Below are 14,927 nucleotides of genomic sequence, written 5' to 3' on the forward strand. Positions count from 1 at the left end.
ACACTGCACAGTTCTTGCTTCTAAAGCTCTTTTCATTGTCTTAATTATGCTCGCCCTAGTTAAAATGATGTTAATGGCCACTGCCAAATTGACCGGCTAGTATGGCTTGAAACGTGCCTGTGTTTTTAATATGCTTAGATAAGTCCTATAGCAAATATGAACAAAGACTGATTACTTTTTTATCCCCAAGTTCTCAAAAGCTTTTATTGCAAAGAGTTCAAAACGCATAACAAAGCTGCAGCGTGAGCCGCAGCCGCAGCGTTAGCGGGACGGCGCTGGCCCTGGCCCTGGCCCCGGCCCCGGCCCCGCGGGTCGCTCGCTCTCCCACCTGCGCTGGCGTCTCAGCGCTTGCCACGTTTTGTCCAGTTTTTATTTAGTTGCCAAAAATATTTGACTGGTTTTCTGTTTTCAGATCCCAAATGTTGTCACTTAAATCAACTGAAATAGGCTCTGTACTCATTTTTTGTGAACTTCTGAGTCTGAGTGTGGCTGCAGACTGTCCTATGTGCAAACCTTTCATGAAACGTATAGAAATAAGTGCAGTTCACCTGGTAAATTACAACATCTTACATACAACAAGTCTTATATACAGGACTGCTGTTCTCCTCAAACTGTGAATTTACTGATTTATCACTTTGATTTGCTGAGAATCCTGAATAAATATTAGATTGCCGTTGTGTAGAGAAAACACACAAAGGTGAGTGATCTGAACGTTTTCAAAACAACCCCGGTGTCCGTGCGGATGGCCCCTCTGATTTCGTAGCCCGCGCGGCCGGTGCGGTGGGCGCTGCAGTTTGGTGCCGCGGGCCCCGCCGCTCCCTTTGTCTCCCGGCTGGTGCCGGGGGCGCTGGCTCCGGGGCGGCCGGTGCTGAGCGCCGGGGGCGGGGCGGGCCCGCGCCCGGGGGGCGGGGCGCCCAGCTGTATGCAAATGAGGCGCGCCCCGCCCCGCCCCCGCGGGTGTCCCGGGCGGGGGACAAAGGGGTTTGCGCGGCGCGGTGCGGGTGAAGCGGGCCCGGCGCGGGGCGCGTTCCGCGCCGCTCCCGCGGGTTTGCTGCAGGTGTCTCACGGGTGTTCATAGCGGAGTGTTCGTAGCACCCGCGGGGTGGAGTGTCCCGGCAGCTGAGAGCGCCCGAGGAGAAGCTGTGGGGCTGCACGGAGGTCTGTGCCCCGGAGCTGGACACGCACCGCCCCGCCGCCCTCGGCGCTGGGAAGGCATTTGGCTGAGAGAGAGTTACTTATAAATAAAAGTAATAAAACATGTCACAAGCTTGTTTGTTCCGAAGGCGCCAGAGCTGATGGTGTAAAATGCCTTTCAGAAGATCTAAAAGGAATCCCAAGGTTGTGCTCCATTGAAATGCAGATGGGGAGAGCCTCTTTCTCTGGGAAGTGGGAGTGGAGGGAAAGAAAAGCAAACTAAGTTTTCTGAGCTCAGTGTTTTAAGATACTAAAGATCCAATTTGGTCCCTTGAACCAGTCACCGATGATAAGTTGTGTTTAAAGGAAACAGAGCTCCTGGCCTTAGTGTGGGATACAATGAATTGCAGCAAGTCTTCTGGTTTGGGGTTTTTTTTGTTTGCCTTTTTTGGATTCTCTAGGACATCGTAGATCAGAGATAAAAATTCATGTTGTGGTCAGTGTTGTAACGTATTAGCTCTTAGGATTTCTGTATAAATCTTGTTAATCTAAATTACATGCTTCGAATTTTTAAGCCTGTTTCAAAGGACTGGAACATGGACTTGAACTTAGTTTTTATTTCTAATCTGTTTTCTACCTTTATCAGAACTGATTTGCTGATCTGTCACTTTTAGATTAGTTCTAGGTTTAGAAGTCGCCAGGGTTCTGGCAGCTGCTCCGTTTTTACACAGCTTTAAGAAATTTTTGCCTTTTTTAAGAAGTGGGTTTTGGAACAAACCTGGTCCTGAAGTGATTAATAGTCTGTAGCTTGAATAAAAGCACCCTCGTGTGTCAGGAGTAAGCATGACCAGAAGAATCAAATAAAACACACAACCAGCGGGGCAGAATTAGGGAAGGGCTTGTTTTTGGAAGTGCAGTGTGGAGAATGAGTTTCACGTTCCCTTTGTGAAGAGTTTTGTCTTGTAGACTGAAAGGCCCCGGCAAATCCACAACGCTCGCAAGAGCCGAGGTGGCTGTGCCTGTGGTAGAACTTCTCACCAACAAAGCCTGTTAGACACAAAGGAAGATAAAATATACTTCAAATAGCAACGGATATTCCACAGTGTACAAGAGGGGATTTTCTGCAGAACAATAGATACAAATAGCAGCCCGGAATGACCTAATAAGAGTTGTGGGTTGTCGGGGGTTCCCCCCCTTTCCTTTCTTGTTCCTGCGTGTTGGCTTACAGGAGCGAGTGTATATTAAACAAAGGATAAACTTGCATAAGGGTATTTATCTCTCTCTGGGTAAAACCCATAGTAAGACATGAAAGGTAAAAGCTGCATTAATTACTCTAGAGGGATTCAAAGCTCAGCAGTTTACTAGGATTGAAGGATTTATTGAAAAACAGTGGTTCTCATGTGTAACTCCAGGCAATAAACCTATTTAATTAAAGGCTTAATCTTCTAGTTGACATGTTTGCTACTGTTCCAATAAAAAGCTTCATCTGTAGCCAATTTTTGTAACTATACCAATAGTAGAATCCCTCATCTTTGTTCAGTTTTTAAACAGTTTAATTGTATTATGTTGGCTATATTATAAATATTTAGAAGACTATTGTGTCTTTAGGAATGAAAAGCTTTAAATTATTTGCATTGCAGAGCATTCAAATGCAGGCAGTGTATCTTTACCTTTTCTTGTTTCAAAGGTTTGCGTGGGTAACAGTAATTCTGTACAGAGCAGCAGTTTGTTAACAAATTCGCCCCTTCAAGCTAGATATGTGCACTCATCGCTATTTTACATAAGTATCATTAATTCAAGTTTATGGAAAATTGGAATTTTTTTAAAGATTCTTCATCTCAGTGCTCGCTGCTTAGAAATGGAATTGTGATAGATTATTAAGAAGTAGACTAGAAAATACTGAGAGCGGTGGTAAGAATAGTTAGATGCCTGGGTTATTTTTGTGTGATGAGATTCTGTAATGGGTCTAAACTAAATATTTAGCTGCGAAAGGAGGAAAATGAGAATTATTGAATTGAGTAAAATAATATTTTTTTATTAGATCCAGTTGTGAGGAAGTGAGATGTTACTGATAGGGTTTATAAACACAGGTGTGTATGTATGTGCGTGCATGAGCACAGGGCACTATACAGACCTGTCACACGCCGTGAAGTCCAGTATTCCCCATGATTTTCTTTTGAAGATCAAAATAAGTGCTAGAGATGACAGTTGTATTAGTGTAAAGCAATGAAAGGTTAATAAAATCTTATGCCCCTCAGGTATAAATCAAGGAGAAAATTCTGTGGTGTTCTGTGGGAAAACACGGAATGAAATTTTTGCTGGGTTGCTGCGTTATTCCAAACAGGTGTTGGTCGCTGCTTGGAACAGAGCTTGAGGCGGTCTGGTGTGGTCAAGTGGTTTAGTGTAACAGCATCTTGCAACTAAATCTTTCCCTTACTGAGCTGGAACTTTAACTCCAGTCTCTAATCCAGCAAATACTTTAAATCTTTTAAACTTCTATTTTTGGACTGTTTCTTTGAATCATATCTTTAATAAAAATGTTTGCTTTGCTTTAGGTTGGGACTCATCGGGAAGAAGGCGTCAGCCTCAACAGCAACCATTCAGTTCTTCCCAATACAGTGTCTGCTCAGAGCACAGAACTGAATCATAAAACACAAGAAGGCTACAGAGGTAACTTTCCGGCAGTGTTAAACGCCAAACAGGGTCTGCAATAATCCAGAGCAAACAAGGCTGTCGATCTTGGTAAACTTGCATCAACACAGGGGCCAGGGACATAGATAATGTTGAGAAATAAAAGTTAATGATAATTCCTATAAAACACCACTGTTAGGGATTCCTGCAATAATTTTGAGAGCATCCTGGCGTCAGACTCGTCCCAGTACGGTTTAAGCAGACGACTGCGCATCGCAGCCGCGTTCTTCTGTTCTCATGAGCCGCGATGCCGTTTGCAGCACCGCAGCCGTTTCCAAAGGGCCGTGGGGGCTGCGGCGCGAGCTGAGGCCACATTTCAGTCTGGCCAGTCAAAGGAAGTCGTTCCACACAAGTGTTTACAGTTCCCTCAGTTTTTAGCCCAAAGAAGTGAGCTATAGAAAACAGAAGTGAGCTTATTCGTTAGCATGCTTGCAGCATTTAGGGAGGTGTGTGGTGCACATTTGGCCTAAGCCCAAGCCGCAGTGTTGGTGCAGCTCTACCCCTCATTTTGCAGCCCAGACACAAGGTGCAAATTTCCTTACTTTGCTAAATGTCCTTTTGTCTTTAGCAGTGTCTTTCTTAGGTGAGGCTGCTCTATGAAATACGATCCCTTTACAACCCGTTACACGTGTCCAAGTTCAGCAGTGTCCCCAGGATTTCTCTTGCTCCCGTTGCCAGAGTGTAGTTCCCCCTGGTATCTTCCCAGACTTCCGCTCAGCACTGGCCTCCCATCCCCAGTACCTGCTTGAGATTCTCTTGAATGTGTCGCCCTGTGATGCTCACACTGATCTCTGGTTGTTTGCAGCATTGTCCGGTGGCCTACAGAGCCAGTCTGTGGCTATAGGTCCAACAGAAATCAAGTCTGAACATAAGGAGAAAGATGAAAATATACATGAACCCCCCTCATCGGATGACATGAAATCAGATGATGAGTCCTCCCAGAAGGATATCAAGGTCTCATCAAGAGGCAGAACAAGGTGGGTTGCTGACAGGACCTAGAGAAGCTCTGTAGCGTGTTGTCCTTCAGCTGGATGAATTTTTTTCAAGGCTTTTGTCTTACCTCAGTGTGTGTATAAATAGGCAGCTGAAATAGACAGTTTATTTATATCTATTTAAGTATAAGATAAAGTATTTTCTGGGAAAATCACCTGACGTATGCATTCTCCTACATTAGTACCTTACCTAATACCTGCCTGTGCAGATTAGGAGCAGTTTTATAGGGCCCTGCCCAGCATAGTTGTAAGGATGGTGGGAATTTGTGATGCTTTGTACCTGGGCCAGGGCTGTGCTTCTAAATGTGAGCCGGTAGTGATGGGGAGCAGCAGGCTGGGCTGAATACGATGGGTAAATATCTTTTGTAAACATTTCCCCTCCCAAGCCACAGACAAAAAACCTGGAGCTGATACCAGGTTAAATGCTTCTGCATCTGCCTGCTAGGCCTGACACAAGCATTGACATTTGAGATAACAGTAAAATCAGAATTTTACAGCCAGAGGCAGCAGAGTCTTTACCATCACATGTGTCTAACAACATTATAGTAGAGCAGAGGTTTTGTAGTTTTAGACTTAATTGGACAGTCCTGTATTTTAAATAAAGGCTATGCAAATTAATATAATCATTTTAAGTCATGCCAGAGCTCTAATTATAACTTTTTAGCTCTACACTGGCTATTAGAGCACAAAGTAATTCTGAAATCGGCTAGGAGGGTCTTTAACAGAACTAAAACTTTTCAATAAGCACATAAGATTGAAAATTACTTGAATGCCTTTTCATATAAGCTGATCTATTGGAAACTAGCAAAACTATTTGTTGAAAAAGATGTACTCTTCAGCTGACAAGATGGCTGAGTTCTCTTTTAGCTATTGGAACATTGGTCAGTAATTAAGTGGCATTTTGGGTGCAGCTTTTGCTTCCAGGGGCAGCGCGTTGCCACTGCTCTGCCCACAGGCGCTTGCTGTGTGCTGGCGATATTCTGTGGACGTTCTTCAGGCAGAAACCATTTAACAATGATTTTTAGGAAGAGGCAGGAACAGCAAGAATTACCTTGAATACTTAAGCACTGATATCCAATGCTTTCTTAGTTATCTAAAGGAAGTAAATTAAGTGGGAAGAAGGTTTAATTTTAACAACTGAAAATTTTGAACCAGCAGCAGGATTACTTGTTTGAAATACTAGTGATATTTCAATATACTTTTATTTATAATTTCTTGCAGCAGTACTAATGAAGATGAGGATTTAAACCCCGAGCAGAAAATAGAAAGAGAAAAGGAGCGGAGAATGGCAAATAACGCTAGAGAACGTTTGCGTGTACGAGATATTAATGAGGCATTTAAAGAACTTGGCCGTATGTGTCAGCTTCATCTGAAGAGTGAAAAACCACAGACGAAACTGCTTATTCTTCACCAGGCCGTGGCCGTCATCCTCAGCCTGGAGCAGCAAGTGAGAGGTCAGTCGCCTGCGGTGCCCTGGCAGTGTGCAGGGGGCCTTCGTTCAGGGAACAGCGTTGGTCTCCTCACGTCTGCACAACTAGATGCACAGGTTACTAACAGTGTGTTTGCTGTTGTGTAACAATGTTGGAGTTCTTTAGAAAAAGATATCTGGAAGATAAGGTTGAATAATATGAAGAAGTCAGAATAACATGAACCAAGCATGGTTTTAAGTGTTTAAAAACCATCAAGTCCATCTCCCTGCTCTGGGGGATTCTGTAAAGCACAGAAAACCCCGTGGTTTTGCCTTGGTTTGAGGTTGCTTCCAAACCTTATGTCTCCGGGAATCTTTATCTGAATGTATTTACAGTTAAATGGGACCTGTTCTCCAGGCAGTGCAAAAGGAGCTTTTCCTTCTCACATTTGCATCTCGGCTCCTGCTGGGTGTGTGTGCGCAGGCCCAGCCCGTCCCAAGCACACTGTGCCTGTGTGCCCTGGTTCACCTCAGCCCTCTTTTCTTTGCACCTGCTCCTGAAGTGAGTGACAGGAGTGCCCAGAGGAGCTCTCACCAGTGCGGTACAGAATTGCATAAACCATGTCCTCCTTCTGCCGGGAATGAAGCGTCTCATTTTGTGATTGGTGCTATTCAAAATGAACATTTTGGATTTTAAGCTCTGACTGTAGGCTGGCATTTTGATCTCCGTTTCTTAAATCACTGTAAATTAACTTCCTTTCAAAGTTCCCACATAATTAAATCATCTTTAAAACTTCAAGGCAAGCCGTGTTTAACGTTAGCATGTTTTTCTCCCAGTAGGCTCTTGGGGAGTACTCATCCTTAGGAAATGCAGTAGGAGGCTGTTGATTGTGCCTTGGGTGAAAGCAGAATTAGCAAATCTGTCCAAAATTACTTCTGTCAGATTAGCGAGGTTCTACCCCTTGTAAAATGTGCAGGGCTCACAAACTGCAGTTACTAGAGGGGCACCTGCGCAGTGCAAGAGAAGAAAAATACCGCAAAATGTTGATTAAGCTCAGTGTGCGCTGGTAGAATATACTGTATAGCTTTTGTCTCTGGCCGTTGCAGTCTACATCTCTTGGGTTTTGATTTATGAAAAGCCATTTGGAAGAACAGAAGCAGTTGACTTTTTGCAGATGTGTCATTGGTTGAAAACTAGATCCAAATCTACATCTGTTGAAGCTCATTGGGGAAGCAGAAACATACTGGTGGAAATATCTTGATAGCTAGTGCAGAACTGGCTTTTTAAAAGTAGACTTTAATGTGAGAGGAAATACCTTTTTTTTAAAAAAAAAAATAACTCTTCTGCTCTGTGTGACTGTCATCATGGTCTTTTGATTTAAGCAAGATGGGCACAAGATGATTTCAGAGACTTGAGGCTATGAAGAGAACTATAGACTTAGGGTATTCTACCTCCCCTCTTCTAACAGCAGGATAATACTTAAGGTGAAGAAAGAAGCAGTGGTGTTGCTAAAACCAGTGTGACGTCAGTAGGGTTGGTATGACTTCAGCATACCAACAAAACACATAAATGTCTGGTTTATTACGTCGTAAATTACAGACAGTTCTCATTTTGCACTTTAGCAATTCCTGGTGACAAAGAGGCACTTTCTTATAGTTTGTTGAAGGTGTATGCAGGCAGCTGGCAAAGTTGGTTGGTTGGGTTTTTTTAATTACCAGTTTAGGGGATGCCTGGTAGAATTTTCGGTAGTGCTTGTTTGCAGCTTTAAACACTTGCATTGTAACACAGGCACAGAAGTAGTCAGAAGAGGGAAGCTGCATAGTTACTTTTACTACAGCAGTTAAATGTGCCGATATTCCCCTTGCTGTCAGTGTATGTGATGTTAAGAATCATTTTTCTGTTACAGAACGAAACCTAAACCCTAAAGCAGCCTGCCTTAAGAGAAGGGAAGAAGAAAAAGTTTCTGCCGTATCGGCAGAGCCGCCAACACCACACCCAGGAAGCCACCCTGGCCTGAGTGAAGCTACCAACCCTATGGGTCATATGTGAACACCAGCCAGGTATGTCTCTCGGCCCTCGTTGCTTTTATTGGCTAAAATTTGGGAGATCTCAATACATTTATTCTTAGTTACTGAGCTGCCACTAGCACCAAACTTCCTTATGCTGCTCAGTGCTTTGTTATCTCTGAGCATAAGCAAAAGCACACAGATTTGTGTAGTTTTATAATAAAACAAAACCCCAAGAAATTGTTGTTGAAGTCCCGTCATTTCCCTGCATTGTTGCCAGTGGCTCCATCTCTTGGCTCAGGTGGCCTTCTTGGCATGGCATCAGAGGAATAGTTAACAGCTTGCTGGATGAGCCAAGCACAATAGAAATGAATTATACATCTTTAAATGGTCTAAATATCACATTAGTTTGTTTAAAAATCCTAGTGCTGGTACAAACAGTCAGAGGGACTTCTCATCTCAGAGCTTTGCTGCCTGGCTTAAGGCCAGTCATTCTAACTCGTATCATTTGCCCGACAGAGACTGCCAACTACCTTAATTCACAATCTGTATTAGTGAAGATAGTTAATATTTTAAGAGTAACATTTTCAGCTTTACAAGATAAATCAGTGTTTCCAAAAGCTCCGTGTATTCAACACGTGATAGGTCATTTAAAACACGCAGATGGGGAGGCCTTACAGGAACACTAGACTTCTGGGTTTTTTATGTGATGTTGGTTGGGTTTTTTAAGTAATTGGGAAAAACTTGATTTTGAGAAGAAAAAATTTTGGGTATTCGATGTCTTTTAAAACAGTAGAACTGTTGCTGCTTTCAAAAAGAGTAAGAGGTTGGGCTTGATGCCCTTAATCCACAAACTTACTAAATGTTATATTCGGAGTTGTTGTTGCATATATAGACTCTTTCACTTCCATTTTAGCTGAAGGAAAAGGCATGTATCTTGCCAGAATATATCCCATGGAAGTTTATTATTCCTGGTGTTCCTTAGAAAGCAGCAAAATGGCATTTAAGCTAAGCCTTATTCAAGCTAGTACTTTTTCCCCATCCCTTATAGGTAGCTTTTCTTTCTTCATAAAAGAAATGGGTGTTCTTTTTAGGAAAACAAGATGCTTTGAATTTCTTTAATTTGTTTTATGCCATACGAGAGCAATAGGCTACTTCTAAATTGCCAGATAATTATTGATTTGCTGTTCTTGCCATATTAATACAATGAACACCTTTCAAAAGGTTTCTTATATCTTTGCTTTTTTGATAGCAGTAACTCTAAGATGACTGAAGTGTGATGTAGACATGGAAAGGCTGTACAGGCTCCTGAGCTGCATGGCAATGCAGACCTGCAGCAGTAGCAATTAAATTAGAAACTATCCCTTGCCTAGAGAATAAAGTCAAACACAAATCAAAGGTCTGACATTTGTAGATTGTTCTTTCTCTCACATCCAGAGAATGTTTCTGAGAATAAACTATTTGATAGACCGTACTCGATATAGGTATCTCTGGGAAGGAGGATTTCAGGGCCCCTCAATGTGATTCTCTCTTGCACTTAGCTGACTGAAAATGCCTTAAGATAGAGGTAAAATTAGTTCTTTAGTGTTGATATGCTTCTTACCAGTTATTTTCCTACCACCCCTCTCTTCTGCCAAATTTCTTTCCAGAATTCCAGAATTATTGGTAGGATACACAGAAGGTGACCTTTCTTCACAAGGACACAGACAACTAACATTATATGAAGACACAAACCTGACAGGAGAAAACACTTGAAGCAAGAAACCCAAATGCAATCTTATGATCAAAGCTACTGGTCAACACCTGCATCAGGATTGAAGATACAAGATCTTCAGACAGAATTTCAGCCCATGACATACTCTGAACATATCATTCTGTTGCAAGCAGTGTGTCGCTTCTGCACAATCAGAGACTGTTGTGATCTCTCCACTCATTGTGGAAGTTGCCTTGTGCCTAAACTGAATTGACAAATGCATTGTAACTACAAATTTTATTTATTGTTATGGAACTGTAAAGGTCTACATATAAAGGGAAAAGTTAACATGTTAAAAGCTGATAAAATTTCAGCTGGATGCCAGCATTTACTAAAGCTGTTCACATTCAGAGAACAAAGCAGTGACAACCGTCGACCCGTAGCATTCCCAGCATACCTATTAGTGTCTTAAAAAAGGAAGGGAAAAGTCTTTTGTTGTCCTTTCCTCTCCTTTTGCCATATGACTAGTGTTTTCCATGCAATAGGAAACTATTCCTTGGTATAGCTTTTTTTTATGTTCTTTTTGATCTCTGGTAACCTGAACAGTTATGGCCATAGTTACCCTTCCACACTGAGCTCCGCGCTGCCAGCCGCTAAGAGGCCTCAGAAAGGCTGCAGGCAGGAGCAGCAGTACTGTGACCATAACGTTTCTTGGATTTAAAAAGTTATTTTTATTTTCCCTCAGACTTTCCTCAAACTTTTTTTTTTCCTAATTATAAACAAAACCTTTTTAGGCTTCTAGGCTTCATAGTAAAGCTTGTAACGTGAAGTGTAAATTGGGTGGGGAGAATCTACTTTGTTAGAGTTGCTTTGTTTTCCGAGCAGTAAGTACTACATATAGTACATGTAAAGTGTTAGCTGTACGTAAGCACAAAATGCATTAAAATACAAACGAGATTTTTTTCAGGCTGTAATTTTGGTGAATATTAAAATCCTAAATTCACCGTGGCAGGTAGTGTGATGATATAAACACCAGTAAGGTGGGCTTACTTATGTAATGGAATATAAGAGCAATGGTCACCAATTTTTCCTTACTGTATACATTAATTATCTTGTCATTTTTGTATGGCTTGTCAGTGGAGAAAAAAATAGCGTGAATCAAATGCAAACAAATGCCCCCCCTCCCAAGCCATATTAGCATTAAACCTTTAAATGTTTCTCCACCAGAACAGTGTCCGTAAGTATTCCTTTGTCACAGGTGTGTTGAAATGGTTAAAATCCCTTTGAACTTCCATGGAAAGTGTCTTCCACTGCAATGACCATGGGAGGAAATTTCCTAAGCCAAGGTTGTCTGAGCGATTGTTTCTATAGCACATCTTTCATCACTGGCAATTGGTTCACACACAAAACAGGAACAAACCAGTAATTTTTATGAAGTCATTTAATTTGAAAGAACAAAAGATGGATTGTTAAACTAATGAATTTAAGCTCATGTTTTGGATGGTTCCTAACAAAACAGTTTGTGGAATTAGTGGACTCATTTCTGTTACTTTAATTTGCATATATAATCAAATAACACCTGATTATATCTGTGGCCTTGTTCTTCATTTCAGTGTTTATCAGCTAAACAAATTTGTTGCTTATGACGTGTGAAAGTGATCACGTGCCACTGCCTGGCCTTTTCCTTCTAAGCTTGTTGTCTTTTTGGCTATATTAGACTTTGCAGTATGCCCAGAAGCTTTCCTTCATAAAATAGAAAGAAAAAACATTTGGCTTATTTTTCACTGTAGCTAGTCTTTTATACAATAATCTTGTAAGAAAATTTCTTGAATTCTAAATATTACTCTTTCTAGATTTTTGAAATCGAAAAAGTTTTCAGTAAAAAGTTTCTTACTTTATTTTACTATATTAGGTAGTAAAAATGTAGGGTTATTTACCATAACCTGTTCATTAATATCAGAAATTTACAATAGCATTGTAAGACCATAGTAGGGTTCTAGCATACCGTGTAGTACCTATGGAGTATTGTAAGAGCTAATTGTCCGAGATGAATTGCTTCTCATCTTGTTCTCCAGTTTCCATTGTTGGTTTATTGCAGATTTGTACCCTGTGTCAAATTTCAAGGTATTGCTGATAAACCTTTCCAACCAGCAGCAAGAAGTTCAAAAAAATTTCTGTCAATGTAACAGAAAACACTATGTATATAACATTTATGTAGCAATAAATGTGCCATCTTTTTTTAACATGGTAAATCAGTGAGTTTTTTACATTTCTCTCTCCTCATAGGTCATGTGTTGTTTGAAAAACACCAGCAAAAACAGCTTCCGCCTTTATGTGAATAAAACCTAACACAGATTCTCAAGCTACACAGCGTAAGTTGCAGGTACAAGGAGTGTTGCTGCTGCTCCACAGGAAGCCAACCCAGAAATGCCCAGCGAGCTGAGGGGGAGCAGTGCCTGCCCCCTAGAGATGGGACTGCACAGGCCAGCAGCACGGCAGGAGCAGGAGCTCATCCCGCAGTGTATTCCTGCTACACCTTGGCCCTTTACCTTGCCTCTCCTTGAGAGAGGCTTCCAAGATCTAAGCCCCTTTTGCGCATTGAAGTTCAGTGCTGAGTTACTGCTGAATTGATTGATGCATCTATGTAGGTTCTATGGAAAAAGAAAGGGGGGGGAAGTCTGTAGGTTAAGTTTGGAATTAAAATTTCACATTTTCTACAGTTTTTCTGTCTGCAAATGCAAACAGAAGAAAATGGAAGTGTACCATCTCCAAGGCATACACAGACAGTGGTGAAACCTTCATGCAATTCCTAATCCACAACTATTGAAGCCAAAAACCTCCAGTAACAAGCAGACTCCGTAGAAGCTTTAATTTTTTCAACTCTAAATAAATGCCCTCAGGAAAAGCACATCCGAGACTAAAGCAAATAGAGATACTATATATATGAACTTAGGGTATTTACCTGAATGTGATGTATGTCAGTCAGTATGGCTGCTGTGTCCTGCATAGTGTTCAACTCTTGAAAATGTCCTTTGCAACCTTAGGCTAAGGATTATATGTTGAGATCTAGTTTACATCATAAAAGACCTTTCAGTGTGCATATATAGACAAGTTCTTCTAATATGCCAGCACTCCTACCACAGGCAAATCTCTAACGTGGTCTAGCCAAACATGAGAAGTGAGAGTCAGCCATCTATCTGTCTTTTAGTATCTCTTGAGTAGTAGCTGTGGAAGAGCTGACCTTCCCCAGCACACACTCTCAATTCTAACATACTCCAGTAATAATTCTAAATCCAGCCTTTGAGCTTCTATCATTGCTCTTCTCCCCTTGTCTGAATGAGGCCTACTACAAGTTTGTCACTTCTTTCAGAGAGAGAAAAATGGCATTTTCCCCTTCTTCATCTTTACTATACTGCTGTCTTGGTTGCATATACTTCCTGATCAGAAGCCCTTCATCCTCTTCACAATAACTCAAAATCAAGTCTGTGTTAGACGTAGACCTCCGCTAGTCCTGGACTTTAGAACTAAAGCATGAGAAACCTATGCAGATCCTATAGCTGGAGCTTTCTGTGTCAAAGCTCTGAATTACATACCAAGTTACATTTGTTTTGGAAAACTCAACAATTCAGCTCTTTAAAAAAATAATCCAGGAGGAAATTATTCAAAGTAAACAGACATAACACTGAATTCTTGTACAAAACAAACACAAGTGTCTTGCCAACTTGGTAACACGGGTGTTTGGCGCTACTTTCTTAGTTTTGTACTGAGTCTTTTTCTGTCCTATTTCATTGTATCGTAATGGCTAAGGAAGACTCCTGGAAATGCCAAAACAGACCGATATACTAGTTTGGTAGATTACTTATTTATATACAAGTAAATTAGGTGGTTTCTTATGTTTATGGAAGTTCTGACACACGATGTTGCATTAAATGCACATCCTCTCTATCCAAGATGCAAAAAAGGAAAAAAATATACTTATGGTGGAATTGTAGATTAGTCTTTTACATTCAAATACAACTAAAGAAATTTTATTAATGTTAATGTGTCTGTAGCAATCATTATAAAAATAAGTTCTCCAAACACAAGGTTACAAACTCATCTGTAGAGTGAAACGTCTTGAATATCGCTCCACATTTTACTCCCCAGCATGCATAAACATGCAGAGATGCACAGTATCAGAAGCATTAGCTTATCACAGAAGCAGAATTAATCAGTAGCTCTAGTTTGTGTGTTTGTTGGAAAAACACTAAATAGCCAATTGTTTGCTGCATATCCAGCTTAGGTGCTCCAGACTAATCCAAAATGACTTTTTCTCTGACCACTGAAATAGCTGCTTTCAAAGTCAGATGAGTTCTTTGGGGCATTTGTGGGCTTGATATTTAATGTATCAGCCTCATTGACGTACACTACAACCTCAATGTGCTAGAAGTTCTCATCTCAAAATACTGAAAACTTGCACTTATAGGAGAGAAATATCCTATCTATAAATATAAAATAATGAGGTAGGGGAAATTTTTGGATCATGTTTATATCTGTCATCATAAAGGTCAGTTCACACCTGCAAAAGCTGAAGAGGGTATCACAATATTTTCTGTTCAAGGTGAGAAAGAAAGAAAGGAAGTCTTGCAGATACACTTTAAGCTCTGTTTGTACAGTACCTAGCAGAAGAGAGCTCACATCTTAACTCATCTTCTGTACGCTACAAAGACATAAGTGCTAATGTATCTGATTATGAACATAACAGCTAAAGTACATTAATCCCTAAGCCTACCTGACTATTTAAGATAAATGCATGCAATATCGGTTTTAAGTCTATGTGTTCTGATTCCAGTTTACCCTTTTAAAAGGGTAACATTTAATTAAATGTCCATTTAATTTGTTTATGTAACTAATGAACAGCTGAAAGTATAATTAAACATAAGGCTTTTAAAATGTTCATTCCTTTCCTAGTGTGTGAGAATAGTAAATGTGAGCATCACAAAATTCAAGCACAAGAGGGCAA

General features: G+C 40.9%; 1 protein-coding gene across 8 annotated transcripts in view; it reads left to right on the forward strand.

Annotated features, from left to right (window-relative positions):
* Positions 1 to 12,168, forward strand: part of TCF12 (transcription factor 12) — a 160,012-nt gene extending 147,844 nt beyond the window's left edge. For 7 of the 8 annotated variants that reach the window (XM_082060685.1, XM_082060688.1, XM_082060689.1 and 4 more), the window contains 5 exons: positions 3,690 to 3,804; positions 4,631 to 4,802; positions 6,039 to 6,271; positions 8,133 to 8,286; positions 9,882 to 12,168. In XM_082060685.1, the coding sequence (XP_081916811.1) occupies positions 3,690 to 3,804; positions 4,631 to 4,802; positions 6,039 to 6,271; positions 8,133 to 8,275 (663 nt within the window). In that variant the 3' untranslated portion in view covers positions 8,276 to 8,286; positions 9,882 to 12,168. The remainder of the gene's footprint in view (positions 1 to 3,689; positions 3,805 to 4,630; positions 4,803 to 6,038; positions 6,272 to 8,132; positions 8,287 to 9,881) is intronic. The other variant, XM_082060687.1, reaches the window with a different exon arrangement.
* Positions 12,169 to 14,927: the final 2,759 nt, after the last annotated feature.

The sequence above is a fragment of the Streptopelia decaocto genome (genome assembly GCF_964273445.1).
Source record: "Streptopelia decaocto genome assembly, chromosome: 9".
Lineage (NCBI taxonomy): Eukaryota > Metazoa > Chordata > Aves > Columbiformes > Columbidae > Streptopelia > Streptopelia decaocto.